This window comes from Serinus canaria, chromosome 3 (assembly GCF_022539315.1).
Source record: "Serinus canaria isolate serCan28SL12 chromosome 3, serCan2020, whole genome shotgun sequence".
NCBI classification, from domain to species: Eukaryota; Metazoa; Chordata; class Aves; order Passeriformes; family Fringillidae; genus Serinus; species Serinus canaria.
In genome coordinates this window covers 60,742,191-60,762,442 of record NC_066316.1, presented here as the reverse complement: position 1 = coordinate 60,762,442, position 20,252 = coordinate 60,742,191, and the positions used below count along the sequence as shown (strand labels likewise).

The 20,252-nt window shown below is 39.4% G+C and overlaps 1 protein-coding gene across 8 annotated transcripts in view; it reads right to left on the bottom strand.

Annotated features, from left to right (window-relative positions):
• The window catches only part of ECHDC1 (ethylmalonyl-CoA decarboxylase 1), a 43,703-nt gene extending 23,727 nt beyond the window's left edge, over positions 1–19,976 (bottom strand). Inside the window, exons 1-5 of one of the 8 annotated variants that reach the window (XM_018916853.3) lie at positions 19,140–19,396; positions 16,280–16,427; positions 11,119–11,340; positions 6,141–6,283; positions 1,267–1,319 (exon numbers count right to left, since the gene is read on the bottom strand). In XM_018916853.3, the coding sequence (XP_018772398.1) occupies positions 1,267–1,319; positions 6,141–6,283; positions 11,119–11,338 (416 nt within the window). In that variant the 5' untranslated portion in view covers positions 11,339–11,340; positions 16,280–16,427; positions 19,140–19,396. The other 7 variants (XM_018916861.2, XM_030236181.2, XM_018916873.3 and 4 more) reach the window with 7 other exon arrangements.
• Between the last annotated feature and the right edge of the window lie 276 nt (positions 19,977–20,252).

The window sequence follows — 20,252 nt, the reverse complement described above, 5'->3', positions numbered from 1 at the left end:
GCAGCTGTTTAGTCACAGAATTTGCACATTAATACAGCTGTTCCATCTTTTACTATGAATAGACATTTAGCTTTTTGAGCAGTTTACAAACCACATTCAGAAGTCAGCATCCTAATCATAACCATGTCTGGTTTTAGTTCTCCTTCAGCAGAAACACCAACACTTTCTTACAGCCAAGTTCACTTACAAGCTGCAGCACAGTTCATACAATACATGGCACAAGAGAACCCAGTGGAAGAGGGCAATCTCATTTTTCCTGTGCTTTATGAGAAAGCAGAAGATGTGGGTCCAAGATGGCTACATCCAGACTCTAATCCATTTGAGGCACCTCTCTCAGGATCACAGTCAGCCTCAGCTCTGAGAGAGACTAATCTCATCTACAACAGATGTCCCCAGACAGCAGCTCAGTGCTCCCCCTGAACCATGGCTTAAAGATACATTAAGTCTACACACCTGAGGTGGGGACTTAATCTTCACACATATTCCTCCTCTTAGCTTTGCCCTATCAATTTCGATTATATGGAGACAAGCTCATGCAAATGGCTTCCAATCCTGAGGATTCCTTACAGTACTACTAATGTAAGTTTCCAATCTCCTGGGTAATTTTTACAGAAAAAATGCTAATTCATAACATTTTCCCATAAAGACTGTTGGAAAACAAAGAATATTTGAAAACAAAGAATATTCATCTTCAAAGAGCTCTAAGCAGAAAAACATAGACTCTACCACAAATGGATTTAACAGAAACGTGACTTCTTAAGGGAAGCTAAGTCTAAAGGAAAGGGAGTTGTTTTCAGAATTACCAGATGGTAGAACTGACACACTCCTCTTGTGAAGTGGGAAGATTAAATAAATATATCAAATCAATGTTACCTATGTAGGCTGCATAACCTATTGCTGCTTGTTATTTAAGAGCTACCAATTTCCAATGAGTTAGAGAGGTTGAGTTTCAGAAAATCCGAAGGCCTAGATTTCCTTAATTCTGGTATCTCCTAGCTCTACACACATAAGCCTAGGGGCTTTTTTTCCTGTCCAAGTCTCTGAAAAGTGGAATGGCTACAAAATGTTAAGGCCTAATTTAAATCCATAAATATCTACCTGATTACCATGTGTGAATACAAGGTCTGGGATTCAAAATTACATATATAACATACACATTTACATACATACATACATATTTATCTTTAAACATCTTGTTAAAGAGTTAGCCAAAATACATTCTGACACTTATAATTACTTCTTAAATGGGTAAATAAAATATATTACCTCATAAGTCTGGTTAAGGTGTTTTGCATGAACATGCACATATTCATCCCATCCTACAATGAATAGGAAATTAAAAAATGTTACATGATCTTAATGTGAAGCAAATAAACACGTAGACAAAGTAAACAGGAGTAAGCATTCTTTATATTTACTTCTGCTGGGTTTTGTCTCTGGTTCATGTTGCCCAAATTCTAGCCCAACCCTGCTATGCACAAATAGAAAACCTAGTATAAATCAGGTTAAAAAAAAAATCAGAACTCAACTGACTTAAATAAATTTCAATTAAAATTAAGCCACTGTTAAAGTAATTGCAATTCTGGATTTCTCTGCTGTGAAATTGTAGTGCTTCCTCCTAATTTCCTCTTCTCACTTTAAGCTGAACACAAATTAATCTGAGTTTTTAAATTCTGTACAAAGCCACAGTGTGCTACATACTTTTTACTGTCCCAAATCCATCAAGTTCTAGACAAGATACAATTTACCAATTTAATCTTTTATTGTTTGGGCCAAAAGCATTTCAGCTAAAAAAAGGAAAACTAAAAACACCAAACCACAAAACACTGAAATGAATTAAAAACCAAACCAGAAAGAAGATTCTTCTTATGTCTCACATCCTTTGTGTTTTACATCTCCTTGCAATCAACAGTGAAAAAGATACAATAATTTACTTCTAATCTAGTACAAGAACTACAGGGCTCCAAATAAAATATGCTCAAAACAAATATTTCTTCCTACAACGTGTAGCTAAAATGTGGAACACTTGGCAGCAGGGCATTACAGCCTCTACATGATTTCAAGAACAACTACATAAATTCACAATAGGACCATCAACAAAAGGTTATTACATAGAAGGCAACACCTCTAGCTCTAGAAGTCTTAGTCACAAGTTGCTGAGAGTTAAGAAAATATTTTGAGAAAAAGTCATTATCTATCCGCCTTCCCTGTTGTTATCCTCTCTCTCAGACATCTAGAATTAATCAGGAACTTGACAAATAGGGCTAAATGATCCAGAACCACCACATTCATATACATACTGAATTGAACAACATGTATTATTTATCCCAAGCAAAAGAAAAAAAAAATTATGCTTGGACACAACAGAAATAAAAAAAACAGTAGGTAACAATTTCAGCACATCTTCCAAATAATAATAAAAAAAAAATTCCAAACAAACTAATCTCTTTAACAGAATTTACTAATTCCTAAAAGACAGTTTTACAGAAGCTGGCAAGTTAGAGAATCTGCCTGAATTAAAAGCCTCTGACTCATACCTCAGGGAAAGAAAATATACGCAGTAAGTCTTCAGTACATCTTTGGAATAGAACCATGAAATAACAGGCCAATTTCAGGTGATTTATTGTCCATTTAGTCGTGCATTCCCAAGAGCTACTCTGCCCAAAGCCAACCAGCATTATGATGTTTAGGTGCAGATCTCTGGCAGATGTGAGTGCCATGACAATTGTTACACAAGACCCAGTGTATTTAGTTTTACTACACTGAAGGGCTACTTGAAAATTTTAGCTCCTGTTGATTTATAAAAAGGCTTTTAATTATCACTGTAGCCATCTCCTACACCCCCTAAGAACAGCAGCAATATTTCCATTCCAAATTAAAGAACATTCAAACCCTTTGTGATAGCTGCCTTAGTAGCTAAGTTCAAAGCCCACACAAACATACAAGGTACCTGTTCTCAGACACAGACTTGCAATATTCCCATATTACAACTGTCAGGATGAAGCTGCACAAAACCTCTTCAGAGAACACAATTTTTCACTTCATCACAGCAGAATCCTTGCATTCAAACTGGCCTTCTCAACTCATGACAAAATCCAAAATGGTAATTAAAGATTAATTCTAGAAGAGACAAACTTGAAAAATGCATTTATGTCTGAGCAGATAAAATAAAGTCTTCATTCTCTCAGGTGGTAGAAAGATTACTGTGTAGCCCATGCAAAAGATGCCTGCACAGAAAACACTCCTAAATAATAATTAAAAAAAAAAAAAAAAAAAAAGCAATAGCTTCAGTCCTGGCAAATAAACCCTTCAAACCTTCCTGACAAGAAAAATAAGGCTACTATTCAGATAAAATTCTCTGACTAAGAGGTGATTGCTGCAGTCTAGTAAAATAATTATATTTGCACCTCTAATACTGTCCTTGAAATAAGAAGATATCTAGCTAGAAGAAAGGGAGGTAAAATGCAGTAAAATGCACTACATATGGAAGAAGAGGATTAATAGCTTGGTGTGGGCCTAGGAGACGCAGGGAAGAAGAAAGTCACCTTCATAAAGTAGAAAACTGTAATTGCTGCAAGAGCTTTGAATCCATTTGCACTACAGATAGAACATAATTTACATATTATCTCCAACTGCTCCAAAGCCCTCCCTCCACAGCTTATGTTTGGGAACCTCTGTCCTAGGGCTTCTAGACAGGGACAAGGAAAGCAAAATATTCCTTTGTGCTTCTTTCTCTGAGCTGTTGCTTTAAGAGCTATTCTTGCTTTTCAGCTAGGCAACTTTTCAAGTCTCACTCCAGAATGAGGTTCTTGCTCTGGGAACAGCTTACAAAGCCTTATAAAGACAAAAGGAAAAATATTTTTTATTTAAATGCTGCTATTCATTTACCTTCTGTGATTTGGTTATGTAATGTTAGCATTCAGAAAAGAAAAACAGGCAGAGGACCTAGCTTTGCTTTAGAGTTAGAAACAATTGAACATGGGAGATGGTGGACAAAGAAAGAGGAAAAGGATGAAGTGGAAGAGGAGGACAAAGAGCCACTAGGGGGCATGAAAATCCTTCAGCATTCTTGTCCCTTATTCTGCCGATTCTGCACCACAGAGAAAAGCTAACTGTACCGAAAATTATGAAAAATACAGTCCTCCCTCAAGCAACTGGTTGGATACAATAAAAGTGTTTTCTGCAATTACTAAAATCTATGGGCTAAAGCAAAAAAAATTGTAAAGGAAAATTGAAAAAAAAATTGTAAAGGACAGCTCAGTTGTTTGAGCATGGTGCTAATAACAACAGGTTGTGGGTTCAGTGCGTTCACTTAGAGGTTGGACTTGATCATCCTTGTGGGTCCCTTCCAACTCAGAGTATTCTGAGACACTCTGAAAGACAGTAGTTCAGGCATGAAGTTATTCACCCTTTTTTTTTTTGTTTGTTTTTGCCTTGAAGATGCCTACAGAAAACTTTACCGGAAATCAGATGAAACACTTTCATCTGCATCAGGTTAGAGAGAAGAGTTCTGTAAGACTGAAGAACAAGAAATGCTGTTCCATACTCCAGTAAAGCTTTATTTAATAAAGACTATTAAATCCCACCAAACAGATGCTTTAGGAGCTATTATAAAGAAACTCTAAGTAAAAGATAAATAGCTTGAACTCTCCAAAGGAAAAAGAAAAGCAACTATGTTTAAGTATTCTTGGAGCATTTCTGGCAACTCTTAGGTTTTAATTTCAATTGAGAGATCCAGATTATGGGCAAAGAATTCTCAACAAAGTCGTAACATGTATAAATTTCATTCTGTCCAGTATATCTGTTATCGAACCTAGCCCTTGCAAGAGCCCTCTCTGCCACTGCTGTGGCTCCAAGTAATTTGTATAAACATACAGAGAGAACACGAAATGTATGGAAGCATTTTCACTGAGATTTACTGAATGCAGAACTCTGAAGAAAAGCCTAGACTGCAAATAAGGAAAGAACTGACCTTGCTTGGCTTCACCTCCTTTTCTGTTGGTATAATGCTCAAAGAAGTTAAAAATTGCAGATCAAAATAAAAAAAAAATCCATTTAGAAAAAAATCACCTCTACATCTATATTTTTTAAATTGTCAGTTCTTATAAAATAACCAGATGAATATGTCCCCCAAATCCATTTACATTATAAAGCATGACATTTCTGTCTTAAGAAAAGTATCTCTCTTGTGGTGTTCCCAAAACAAAGTGTCCTATACCCTTTGAAAACTGGACTGTCCTTTTTATTTTACAAGGCCAGAAATAAAATCTAAGACATTGCCAGGTTTATGATATTTCGTTTTACAACAGAAAAAAAAATCATCACTAAAGACAAGTATCAGATTAACCAGTTTTTGTGTTGATATTCATACTGGAAGGGCCAATTAAATGTTTCATTTACATGGTTAAATCCTGAAACTTGCAGTGGCCACAAAAAACCACCAGGATTAGCACTTACCACAGCTGCAAACCAGGTCTAAGAGCAGCACAGGAAGACCCTCTTCCCAGGCAGCTGGCAAAGCCCTATTTCACACATTGCCAAGTCCACATATTAACCCACAGAAAGAACTGTAGCACATGTGAAAGTTCTCTAATGGGTGGCATGAGCAAAAATTTCCATCAAACCCCAAGCTCTGCAACTTCACAGATACACAAAACTCATGTGACTCAAGTACAGCATAAGAATTGCATCTGTTCTTCCATTTCATGCAGGTCCAAACAGAGTTTTGATAAAATAGAAACCTTTCTCTAATAGCAGCCATTCTACTTAAATTTCTTTTTTTTTTTTTTTTTACTTTAGAATATGAGAAATTATTACTTTTATCTGTTCCTAAAGGTCAAACTACAGAAGTACATTTTATCTGACGTGCAAATTCACCATATACTGCTGTGAGAAACTGAAATGACAGTTTTAAAAGAAAAGGCTAAAAAGAACATCTAGTGTAGGAATTTAGAGTTATGAATCACTTACAATAACACTTAAATCACAGCTTGAAGGGGCTGACAGCATTTTTTTTACCATTAAAACTCCATTCTGTGACCTGTATGTAAAATTACGGAAGTGTAGTACAACACTTCTGTCTAAAAAGAATCTCAAAAAATTAATTTTTCTCCAAAACCTTAATGTGTATTAATACTTGCCTGGGAATTGGATATTTGTTTGACAACATTCAAATCAGATCCCGAGCAAAAAGTGTTTCCTGCACCATGGATAATAAGACCTTTGCCATCCTTCCAGTTTTCCAGTTCAGTTACCCTCTCCTGGAGTTCTAACATCATAGTGCCTGCCACAAGACGAGAGAAACAAATTTTTTAACAGGAAATTATCACCATCATGGGTTTTTGTTACATTTTCCACCAGCAAAACCAACTTATAGTTAATAAGTGATGGGCTTAAAATCACAATGGAAAGTATCATCTTAAATCCTGCACACAATCACTGGCATACATTTGTTCTCCAAGAATGCACTTCCCAAAATTCCAAAGGATATTCTGTATGAAGGATATTTGTGTTACATTCAAGAAAGCTCTGAAACAAAACCAAACAAACCAACAAACAAAAACCCTCTGTTTAATTTATTTCTGCTTGCAATTGCATACATTCAGGACAGATGAATTTATATGTATCCATCAAGATCTGTCCAACTAGTCATATTGAAATTACTGACATACTGACATTCCTCCCTGCCCAAACAATTGGCAGAGAATAGAAAAGAATCATGTCCAGGGTGGGCTCAAGGCACAACCATTCAATGTTAACAAAGGTTTCATTCTAAAAAGACTCTCTTTATAAAGCATATCATCATGCAGTACTAGCTTTTTATTTCTTATTTAAACATCCAATTCATCATAAAACATCATGAACATTATATTTGCTTAAGTACCCCTCCTGACATGGAGCTCTACAAACTCCTGTTTCTAGAGCTCATCCTAGACAGCAGCATCTTCCACATCAATGGAATGTACCTGCATTAATTTAAAGCTCTTCCTCTCTGAATGCCTATGACTCTGTCCAGTTATATACTTAAGAGAAAACATTTACAGAAACTAATTTCAGAAAGCAGAGTACATGCAGGCTGATGACACTCTCAGCTTTACCTGTCTTTGACAAGAATTTAGATGGACATGGTTACATTCTACAGATAGAAACGTGCTTTCAATTAATACTCTCGAGGACTCTCTCCTCTGCCAACAGTGCTGTTTTTTTAAATCTATGCCTGCATGCACAGGACTCATCCTCTTCTGAAATCTCCCATTAGCAGCCAGTCCAGGGGACATTTATGTTTTCTATGTTTTTTTTTTCTTACAGTTCATTATGAAGTAAGCTTCCCAGTCCCATATCAAGAGTGAACACTCAGTCAAGTATTTATCCCTTAGGCTTGGTCTCACCCACTGAATTAACACAGTTTGACAATGTTTCTAGATAGCCAATAATCAAGAGGAAATTACATATTATATACCAGAATAGCATTGACTTGGGTTTTTTTTACCCACTGTCAAGTCCATACTATGATCCTCTAAAGAATGCCAGTAGTTTTGCCACTTGCTTTCCCTTCTGTATTTATAATTTGGTCATGCTTTTTGTATGTAGCACATTACATTTGTTTTCCCTGAATTTCACCCTGTTGATCTTGAGCTCTTTGCAGAAGCTAATCAAGATCACTGAATGCCTCTCCTCTACTCCAAAAAATAATCTTGCAAGCTCTCCTAATATGGGGTCATCTGACCATTTCAGCAGTTCACCTTCTGTTTCATCATCTAAGCCAGGAATGAAAATACTGAGCAGAACTAGGCCTAGATGAGATTTTTGTCAGTCTTCACTTGAAATGCTTTTCCAGCCTGATGGCACACTCAGCAAGTTTTCTGCAAATGCTGCTGTTCGAACAGGTGTGCGTTAACCCTGTGGATTTCACTTACTGCATATTTTCCTTCTTAACAGAAAGGTATTTGGGATGGCATCCAAGCATTGCTAGAGTCAAATACAGCAGAACCACTGTTAGTGGTTCTTTTACAGGAAAAGCAGTGAGGTATTGAAGAGTCTTTCCACAGAGTATTCCAAGAAAAAAAATCGAGTTAACTGAAAAAATGCAGGATCCATATGAGCCTGTTACATGCAATAGCAGGGGACAAGAGACACTGGCTAGAGCTTGTTCTACTCTCCTGCAAGAGGCTCCTATCCATTCCTGACAACATTGAACTATTATTTTACCAACAGGTATATTTCCTGATGTTTGACATAATGAAGAAGGAACAACACTAAAGCAAATCCTCATTCTGTCAATCTTAGTCTTTCATTATTTGATATCACTAAGTTCATGCTCTATACAGAATTAATAATCAATAATTTGTTTGCATTTTAACTATAACCTGAGCACAAATGTTTTCAAGTAAATTCTAGAAAATAAAAACTATTATCATTATTTTCTAATTCCTACAGGCTAGCTTTCTTCTCTTTTAAACTACATTCAAGTTTAGTTCAGTGAGAGGCTGGATTGCTGAAATTGGTTCTACCAGGCTTAAACTGCCATTATTAGCATTTGTTTCCAGAGAGACCATTTCAAACACGTGGCTATCAGATTCCAATTAAGAAGAGAAAAAAGGCATAACAATCTCCATATCACCCATTAGCAATTTGCCAACAATTTTGTTCTGGTTTTGATTTCAGGAGTTGCTCAAGCTTAGAATAAACATAATTCCTTTGAGATAAAAAACTGCTGTGTAAAGTAAATGCCTGGAAAATAGAATTTCCCTCAGCAGTTTAATAATGTTTTGCAGCTTTCTAGAGGGAGCATGCATGGATATATAAATTCACATCTGCCACTATTCAGAAGCTCTGAAACACAAAATCAACAGAATTTGATGGGGAGGTAGCCTATATCTACAGGCTCTGGCTGATGAAGTCAACCAGGCTCTGCTGAGGCAATTCCAGGGCAGCACACCCCATTCTGCCCCTTCAAGAGCATTATTTGATACACAACTGAAGGCAAAGGATTAAGTTCCTGGTAGTTTCTCAGCAACTGCATTTTAAAAATAATAATGTTAAAAATGAAATTAAGATCAGTATAAATTAAGACGCCAAACCATTCACTGCAGCAGTGAGGGGACCAGCCTGATTTTGCTTCTATTCTCCCTCCCATGAAAACAAAAGTCTCTAGCAGAGGTGTACAGCATAAAGAAGCAACATCTCTTGAACTGACAGTAAGATTTTCCTGAGCAATTTTTTGTGGCTATTGCCTAGCAAAATGGAGTACAGCTCTCTACACACTACTCTAAAACAGAACTGCCTGATCCCATGGCTCATTTGTTATATGCTAATGAGTATCCACAACAAAGACAGAGCTATTAATTTCCTCAGTGGTTTTTGTAGCTCCTCTTTGCTACTAGAACATCTAATTGACATACACTGATAAGTTATTTTCACAGCAGTCCTGTAAGGAGAGAAGAGATTATTTTACAGGCAACTAACTGAGCCAGAAAGAAAATATCTGCTAATTTTGGGTGCTCAACTCCAGATGTGTGATATGATTTCAGCACATTAACATTACACAGAACATTGTATAGGCAAAGAACAGCTATCAGTTGCCTAAATGGCAGCTGCATCTGCTCAGCACGGCTACCAATGCAATACTCTGTGGAAAGACTCTTCACTTCTGAGCCCTTCCTGCCGAGCACACAGAAAACAGAGAACATATTTGTCAGTGTCTATGAAAGTTTGGTTTAAGCAATTTGAATTTTATTACTCCTGATCTTCAAAGAGCAGAAAAACCCAATCTGCTCTCTCCTTTTGCTGTTACAGCTCATTTTGCATGCCCCTTTCAACTTCCACAACAAATAAGCCAAAAGCACACAGTCTACAGGGTGTACATTGCACAGTTTTGTTTTGAGTCGAAACCAGAAACCAATCTGTAGAAAAAGGAGAAACAACCATGCAATTTTGATTGTATAACAGCATGTATGCTGACAGGGAGGCATGCAGAAGGACAATCCCTACGCTAACATCTTTTAGCTACAATTTCTTAAGTTAGGTAATGATTTTTTAACATGAGTTTTTTAAGCAAAACAAAAGAGAATGCAAAAACATCTGGGTGCATTACCACCAATTCTGCTGCTCTCTTAGGTTCCTTTCAGCAATCACTAGTGGAAAGACTAGATTGACATGTAAAGGGCACACTTTGCTAGTATGTTACAAAATGTTCACTCACAGTAAAGGAACAGTGAGAACTGGGCAGGAAGACAAAACGGCAACAAAGAAATCAGCAAGATGACACAAATGTATTCACACCAAAATATTAACAGATAAAATCATTCTTACAGTAAAGGCTTATGCACAGCTCCAGCTCAAGCAGATTCACACCCTGGACCTGTGCCACTCACATCTGAAGAGAGTGGTATAAATTGGCATAATCTAGATAATTAAGAAGAGACAGAAAATATACTCAACTTGGAGAACAAAACCCTCTCGTAATACAAGATTAATAAAATAGGGCACTTGGTTTTGATAGCTAACTATTCTCCAGTGTAAAAGCATATTAAATAGATCACTGACCTGCAACAGCTGAGAATACCCAGCTCATCTGATGTTTAATTAACCAGTCACTGATATTTAAGACATAAGGCAAATGAAGAACAAATGGAAGCCAGTTTGGGTAGGTGGAAAAGACCAAACTACAGAAGTTTAATGTACAGGGAAGGCTTTAGGCAAAGAACCAAGCAATAAACTCAGTCTTTTTTCAATATCACCTATAAAAGGGAGGTGGCATTGTCTCAGGCCCACAAAAATGCCTTCCATATTTCCAGAGCAGTGATGACAAAATGAGAGGAGATGCAAGAAAGAGCTCAGTGGCAGAATTGTCCTAACGCTTAAACAACATGGGGAGAAGCACCTTCTGCAAGACAGTCCTTGTGTAATTGAGAATTTCTTAGATTCTTATGACATGTATAGCAAAGTTACTACAAAACACTGGACACATTTGCTGCACATCAGAATAAACACATTTACTCTTTTAACTAAGGTGTGGTAAAGCAGAGTGTTTCTCTTTCTTGAGGCAAAATGTCAAAACAGGTAACTGAACAAGAGAAAGACCAAAACCAACCAGCAATCCCATCAACTAATTAATACCTGTAAAGGCATTCATTAACTTTGGGTTATTCAAAGTAAGTATTGCAATGCCATTGTCTTCTTTGGAAAGGTTGATGGATCCACCAGAAAACTGCTGAAGTTTCTTCTTTATCAATTCTTCCTCGTAGCCATGAGCACCATTATACAGTGACAACCTTCTTTGTTGTAGTATTCTTTTCATTGTAATCTGAAGAAAGTTCTTCCATGGAGCAAGGGTCATTTCTGGAAATACATGGAGCAAGGGGAAAAAAATTAGGAAACTTCTTTCGAAATCCACTTCAGTCCTCTGAGAAAGAGGGAAATATGACAGCAGAAACTAATATAAAGGTGACACAATCATAACAGTTGACAGAAATCACTGCAAACTATATTAACAAAATTCTTATTTTGAATCTTCCATCACAAGTAAACAGAAGGAGTTTTATGGAGTGATTTTAGTAGTTAAGCCAGGTATTAGCGCCTTTTAAAATATTTCCTTGTAAAATTTACCAAAAAAGTTTTTGTGTGCAGAAAACAAAAGAGGTTCAAAAACTACAGAAAAAACTACATATTCCACTAGACCAATTTACTCTGTATTACTCTTCCAAACCCTCCCTCACCCTTCCCTCTAAAAAAATACCAAGACCTCCAAACACACCTATAATGGAGGAAAAATCCTATCAAATCCCACAACTTTCAAGATCTGGATGTCCTGCTTTTCTGTAAGCAACTATTAGAGCAAGACCTTCCCCAGAGAAATACCTGAGGAACTTAAAAATTAGGAACTGAAGATCATTCTTATATCAAAGTCTGTTCCCTGTCACCTAATTCCATTAGTTGTCAGTTGTCACACCCCATCTTAAAACTAATTAGTCTGCTTAGCCCTTGATTGCTATGTGCTTTTCCCAGTCATCCCAGTAGCACTTTGAGTTAATCTCATTTGGGCACAGAGTCTGTGCAGTGCTCCAAAGGATAAGAAGTGTGCAGCAGTATTATGCATTGAGCACCATATTTGCTTTTTATACAGGTAATGATACTTGTAAAGTATTTCTGTGTACCAGTATACCCATGGTTTATTCCTCTGCTATTTCCACTCTACAGGGTACAACTGTAGATCAGGAAATAACAAGAAAGTAACTATCACTTGATCTGCATCTCTGCCTTAATTTATTTACTCTGGAAATGGCTCTACTGGAGAAAGCAGTTTACAAGTGACTTGAAAGAAACTGGGTAAAGCCTGAACTGAAAACAGCTGATCTGGAAATAAAGCCATCTTAGAAACCAATCAGAATGGGAATCAAAAGAATCCCCACAGGACATGGGGAAAAAAAAAAAAGTTTGTTATTTAGCAATTTGATAAAGTAGTCCTACCTTTGCCCCAGCCTACTTTTTAATGGGCTTGGCCATCCAGAAGACATGGTAGATGCTCATTTTTTTGACAGCTGGGAAAAGACCTTCTTTGTTTCTGAATCATATTTGGCAGAAACAAGATACTTTCAAAATTGGCAAACAGCTGTTGGAAAGTTTTTCTAAGGTGAACTCAGAACAAAAACACATTCACCGAGACAGAATTTGGTGACAGCTATATTGTATGCTCTGTTCAGGGTATCTTACAGACTCAAACTTTCTGAAAACCTTTATTATTTACATATGATCAAGTAAATGCACATTAAAAACCACACACAATTAGCTCCTAATGAAACAAGTGAACAGCCCTGTCAGGTGGACACTTATCTTGTCACTGGCTGTACCACTCTACACTAAACTTGAAAATGTTTCTGTTGGTGCAAGTATAGTCCTCATTCAAAGGGGGGAGGAATTTGCAGAGCAACCACACTATGAAATGTGAAGGTACATGCAGCAACACCAGGCAAATGCGAAGAGCCACCTATGCCAGTAGATTCATACCTGTCCTGCCAAACTGCACCCACCAATACACCAGGATCTCACAAGCTCAACACAAAGAAACTAGTAAGGCCTACACAAATCTATGCATTATAAAATCATCTGCACAAGAGTGCACAAAGGGATGATTTTTTATATATGTTGACAGACAGGCTTTAATCTGTCATGATGAACTTTTCCAAAGTGTAAACTAATAAAACTAATTACAAAATTTAATCAAGTTTAAAATCTAATTGAATACAAGATTCATTACTTCGTGAAAAACATTCCCTGACTGCTGCTGCACCCAAACACTCTCCATCTATGCACATTCTAATAGTCTGCAACACTTCAGCTACCACCTTTCAGAGCTTTTAAAATTTTATTTAAAGAGTGAAAATGGGTTTCTAAAGCTCATTTCTCCTAATTGATTCTTTTTATATTCAGTCTCTCAAGAGAGAGACAGCCTTCCCCTTTTCTCTAAAACCGCAGTAGTCATTCCTCAGCATATCGTAAAGCAATAAAACTTTCCATCCAGCTGCTAGCTTTTGCCCAGGAGAGAAAAAACATGAAATACATGGACAGTGCAGCCTTTCCTTGTAAAGTGTACCTTGAACAACCAACTCCCAATTTTTAATGAATACAAAGTGTCCCCAGCTCTCATACAAAAACAGACTAGCTGGAATTCTCTAAGAAGCCCCAATGACTGTCTTGAAAGCAAAGAGGAGGGAGGGAAAATAGGCTGTTCTGCTAACTTAACCACTTGCTGACTTAAACTTTTTTTATGACTTTTGTACGCTACTGAATTTCTCATGACAAGAAATACAGTGAGCAAAACAGACTTAAGATATGGAAATTTTATTCCAATGAAAAAAGAGTTTGTCATTTTCAACTGCGTGGTTATGTGCATTAACAGCTCTTTAATATTATCACTATGGTAATAAAGAACAGCAGCAGCAAGTGCAGGATTAGAAAACAAATTGGATACCACTGCCTGCTGATCATGACTCATGATTAATGACTCATGCAAGGTATAATTTTTGAATTATTTTCTTTACAACCATCTCCTGCAGTACCAGTCAGTGACCAATACAAATTTTTTAATAAAAATAAGATTATTTTAATAGTTCAGTCTGACTGAGCTAACCACTCAAGAAAACTATGATAGGAAGGGCTAGAGCTCTCTCAGTCTAAAGGGATTTCTGCTGATATCTGACAAACAACATCCAGAATTTCAATCAGTACGGAGCGCTCACAATCCACTGCATGACTGAGATTGATTATTTCTGTATTTTGCATGAAAGCAGTGAAAGAAAGATGTTTCAGGAATACTTACAATGTTGTAGGACCAGCCAAGAGATATAATTAACACTAACATTTTCAGATTTTCAGTTTAGCATAATCACATCTATTTATACATACTTACAGAAATTGAGTCTAAATCTAATTTTAAAAAGGAAACATGCTATAGCCATTAGCCTCTGTAGCAAAAGGAGTTTATGCACAGTTCCTACAATGAAAAAAAAACCCAGCCTGACAGTAATAATAGTGGTCAACTAGCATCTTTCATATGTTTTCAGTGCTACAGCTTTATATATCACTGGTGACAACTAAGAGAGAAGCCAACAGTACAGATATCAATAGTTGTTCATTCCATAGCTATTGCACCTCTTACATAAAACAACAGTTTAAATCCCATTTGACACTCAAGTGATTTTGTAACACCCTTGCCTGTGGGGTAGCAGACGGTGGGTTAATATAAACACATCGAGTGCCAGCACCCCAGCACAAAGGACTGACACACATTTTGCAAGAGCAGCACATGTATCTACAGGTTGGCACTCACAATCTATGTATTTTTGTGCATGCAGATTATCAGAGGCCTTCTGACAGCCTCTAGCAACTGTCTAGGTAAAATTTAGACCTTACAATGTTAATAAAACATAGTAATAATAGGGATAGCAACAACATCAATACTCCCTGAGTAGATTCTTTGGGAAATTATGACTTCGTGAACAAGGGTATTTGCCCTTGCCATTTCTACTCTGTTGCAACCCAAATTTCTCCTAACACATGATGTATCAAACAGCAACCCCAGCAATGCTGCCAGTTGCAATTATTGCTGAACATTAAGATACCTGGACAAAGTAAGAGGTAAGGGCTGTAGGTAGCAACTTTCTAGAAGAAAGGGTAGAAGAGCTAAGACAAGCCAGAGAACTGAATCTTAGAAGCTGTATGCTCAAACAAGAATCACTGCACTACACAGCAAGCTAAATCAGCAAGTTAAAATATATGAGCAAGGAAAATTCCAGTTCAAAAATGGTGCCTGAATTCTTGACACAAGTCAGGGAAAAAGAAAATGGGGAAAAAAAGATGCAGGGATGTGTTTTTAATACACCAGAGAAACAAGCATGCAGTTTCATCTGGGGCAGGATGTGACAGGTGCGATGTGCAGATATAGATACTAAAAAAAACCCCATCAACTGAATTTCTGGGTTTGGATGAAGGTATACTAAGATTAAGCATTACAGAAATAAAGGGATTCAACAGACAAAATCCACAAAATAAATCTCAGGGAGGAGAAAATATTCAAATGGCATAAGAAAACCCAATTAGGCACTTTTGTGAGACTACCAAAGGCATCAACAGTACTCGGTCAAGAAGGAAACCTGACTTGATGAAGACATTTGGCAGCTGCAATTTCAGCAACAAGCACAGAAGTGGAAAGACAGGGACGAAAGGTCAGAAGGTGTGAACTGAGGATGATGATGAGATGACTCACAATTCAACCCTGTGTGGGTGGCTTACCAGTGACTTTAAAAGGCATTCACCTGTACTAGAGAGCAGTCACCATGACTAGCAGATGCCTCAACGGGCTCCTGCAGTGGCCAATTAATGGAAAGCAAGTGGTGGCCCAGTACTGATGGCTGGCACAACTGACCCTACAGCAGGTGAAAAGGCAAAGTGATGGAGAAAACAAAGCATGAAAATAGCCCATTTGTAGGGAAAAAAAAAGGTTGAAAATGAGTGAAAATAAAAACAACTGACTGTAAACCAGGGCAGTAGGCTGGTGGGTGATTATAGGGAATAAAATAAGAAAATAAATTATGGTGTTGGACAAAGAGAAGAGATTCAAACACAAAAGGAGGCCAGCTTGGTCTCACAGTGACAAGGACTCAGTAGACCCTGCCTTCTGACACAAGAAAGGTGTAGAAGGGAGGATTCACATGCAGGATTCCTCTGTTGCCAGTTGTTTGTCACCCCCCCTCACCTGAAGGTTACAGAGCCCTCCACCTACCTCATCCACTTATCCATCTCTCTACTTTCCTTCCATGATGCGTGGGTTAGGTTAGCTTAAACACCTTGTCCAACAGGTTCTCCCACTCTAATAATTACCAGATGAAGCAAGCTGAGGGCAGTCACTTCTCCAGCTGGCTTTCTCAGTGCTGAAAGCAAGCAGCGAGCAGATCATAAGCATGCTAGGGATCAGCAGCAGAAAACCTACTGACAAAACATAATTTGCAAATACAGAAAGTAAACAAAGCTGGGGAGCTGAGGAGATTCTGCCTCCCCAGCTAAGGGATGGATCCCTCTTGCCTTTCTCAAAATGTCATGGCTCTCGAACTTGCTGAGCCCTGTTCAAATTTTTAGTACATTGTCTCTGGTACCCGCACTGTAGAGAAATTAGATGGGATCAACAGTCCCTTCAGTTCAGCAAGTTACCTGAAAAGCCTTATGACTCCTCTAAAAACAGGCTTTAAAAGTAGATGGTATTTTAAAGGACAATTTTTTATCCTCTGTATTACCATTGAGACAACAAAAGATTTGGGCCTGCTACTTTCTAGACGTCAGCATTAGAAGAAAAATTTATCCATCCAGAAGCTGAGAGAACAAGAATTGAGAACATGTCCAAATTAACGAACTAAGATAGCATCAAATAATGTACATGGGAAATAAAAATAAACTAGAGGAAGAAAAACCTTTTAACCCTGTAAGTATAAAACCCCCCTTGTCTGTAGTTTCAGTTTTAAGCTGGCTGACCATTTACACCTCATTTCTGTTTTTATCTCTCTTTTTTTTTTTGTTGTTATTTTCATAGTTTCTGAGCAGCCCAATTCTGGGCATAGCAAGCTATGGCTTTCCAAACTATGTGTTCTTCATTTAGTTTTTTAATGATCCCTGTAGGCTAGAGTTTAGATGTGAATTGTCCTTCTATATCTAAACAATTACATTCTCTCCTAATCACATCTTAATTATTCCGAAGAATAGGTAACAAATCACAATGATACATACTGAAAAACAATGGTATTTAAGGATGCAAAACAGGTGACAAAGAAAGCCTTTCCATAAATACAGATAACACTACTTAAAAACATTTGATTTTGGTCACATGGTGAGTAAAAGATTTTGAGTTTCATAGCGGAGGGCAAGAATCTGTTATCTTCTGCAAAAAGCACTCGAGCCCTTTGTTTTTTAAAGCTTTGATCCAAAGAGGTTCTCTTCACACATGTCATCAAAGGAGCTTTTTTAACCATGACAGAAAACTCTTTTAAGTTCACTGCCCACCAGGTGTGTTTTAGAAACCTTTAAGAGCAGATGCACAACTTCTCAGGAACGGAAACAACCACAACCAAATCATCATTTGCCTTTCAGTCACCAAGTCCTGAACCATGAAAGCATGAATCCTATTCTTGCTGTAACTGCAAATACTGATGCTTTCCCAATGGTTGCCTTGAAAACTGTAACTTTTATGGTCAAGAAGTATTCTGAATTCCACTTAATTCACAGTTCTTACTATTATCTCCTTACCACCACCATCACCCATAAATGCTCCTGCCAACAGCAACACCAAAAAAACCACCATATACCGAGGTCTGAACCGGCTACGCAGCCACGATTCCCTTGTCTCCCTATAACAGCGGTGGGAACCAGCAGCACCACACCAGGACTGCCTGTCACCGGCTTCCTTGGCTCCACACACTGGATCCCGGGAAGCAATGGCAACCTCCCGGCACGGTACCACCCTGGGAAGATATCAAGACTGAAGGGACCGAGGGGTGGAAGCTACTTCCCCAGCGGATATTTCTTGCTGTTAACCTGCGATGCCAAAATCACGAACAGCACGCTGATGCATGCGGTCTGACCTATGGAAGCTTTTCTGACACTTTTTCTTTTTTTACAAAATTACTTTATGTTAAATCAACGGCCAAGGCAGGGCTCAGTGCCGAGCAGGGCCAAAGTAGGCGGTGACCGGCTGTTCGCAAAGCGAGACCCGAGGCGTCAGGGCTGAGCAGAAGCGCCTCCGGCCTCTCCGGTACCGATGAAGCCAGCCCGCCTCTGCCGCGGGCGCCCCGAGGCCTGGCGGGGCCCGGGACTCCCCGCGCCTGCCCCGCCCCCGGACGCTGCCGGAGCCCCGCGCCGCCTCGGCAGCTCCGTTCCCCCGCAGAGGGCCCTTTTTCCCCCCTAGGGCCGCGGGCGGCCTGGGCAGCGGAGCCCCGCGGCCGGGCACTGACCTGGGCCCGGCACTGACCGGCCCTGGCGCCGGCGGAGCAGCAGAGGCGGGCGGTGCTGCGGGGAAAGGGCCCCGCCGGGAACCGCGGCCGCGGCCTCCGGGCCGGGCCCGCAGCCGCCTGCCCGCGCCCCCGGCCCCGCGGTGTCGGGACAGCCCCGCATCCAGCAAAGCGCATTAAAAGCCAACTGAGACCCCGGGAGCTGGGGCTGACTTGAGGCCGGCAGGAGAGGGCTTCATACCGCGTCCATAGGGGCGTGACCCCAAGCACACAGAACTCTGCCTGAATTTAAGCTATTTTGAAGCAGACGATACTTGTCAGCTCCAAGATTGCTAAATACTACATAAGCAGTCGTCATTACTGTTGTTTTCTGCACCGATCGCCTCCATCTCTGAAAACCAAGCCCCGTGTTTCTATCCAAGTCAGGGTAATTAGAGATGCTCGTTTCTCCGCAGGCTCAGGACAAGGTCTCGCCTCAGGTGGCCCAGGTGAGGATAGGAATCGCTGCCGGGAGCGTCCAGCCTGGAGCGGCGGGGCCCCACCTGCTGTGCCTGGGGTCGCGCAGCAGGCAGCAGCCATGTTAGCTCCCTGTCCACGTCGCCACAAGGAGAGACTTGGGCTCCCCATTTTCACATCCATCTATCTTACCTCTCAGCCTAAGTAGGAGCTCTTTCCAGCTGTCCTGCTCCTTGCCGCTGTGCCTCTCCAGCTCCAGGTGCCACTCACCTATACCCAGCTCTGGCAGCTGGGCCAAAGTGCTGAGCAAGCCGCAAGCTACCCTGACATCAAACTGTAATTGTGTAAAATTGTGTAATTGAGGCTGGCATAAAATGGCACCGTCACCCTCGGTTTTGCCAGCAGCCAGATCAAGGGAAATAAATGGTTTCAATGATGATCACTTACTGCTTTGCAAATTCAAAACATTATGTAAATTTGAGCCAGTCTTTCTGTGTCCTTGTTGAGACATATACATAGGATGACTCACTTTTAGGTATTTGCAGCATGGCTGAAATATGTATCTGGAAATACATCTTCTCCATCTTCATTAAAGCTGTTTTTCTACTTGACTGTCAATACAAATGTTCCAAAATTGGCCTAGTTCATTAAAAAATATGATTGAATATGTAGGGATTCCAATTATTCATTTGTGTGGAGAAAACAAAAGTTTTTCAGGCTGAACAGGTACTTTCAACTTTGAATTGTTCAGAGAATCGAGAATATGGGATAGTCTAGTCCCAGGCAGTGCTACAATAGAAGGATACATTTCCTTTTTGGAACACTCTCTGCAACAAGCAGACTTGCCTCTTATTTTTCCTCTTGGGTTCACAAAGAATTTTTCCAGTAGGATTCAGCCCTGCAGTTGTGTCTAGAAAACCTCACTAAAGATCTGTGTGAGTGAAGCTGCCCTCACCAGGTCCTGATCCAAGGGCTTTGTCCCCTCTTTGGAGCGAAGCGATGCCTAGGCACGTCCCAGCTCGGTCGGAAGCAGAGGAAAGCGGCTGGCTGGAAGCTCCTGGTTTTCCAGGTAATATATTGCCACCTAGCAGCGCTTGGTGGAAGTTGCAGAAACCTGACCAGATCCATAAACCAGTTTGCCTCATTTTTGGTTTTATTGCCTTGCGTCATATAGGACATAAGGAAAAGACTAGGATGCACTCAGAGTGAAGAAAGAGGACGGTAGAAAATGAACAGGAGGACGGGATCATCTTTGAAAACAGACATTAAAGACCAGACAGGCTGTAACTTTCAGCAGGTTGGTGA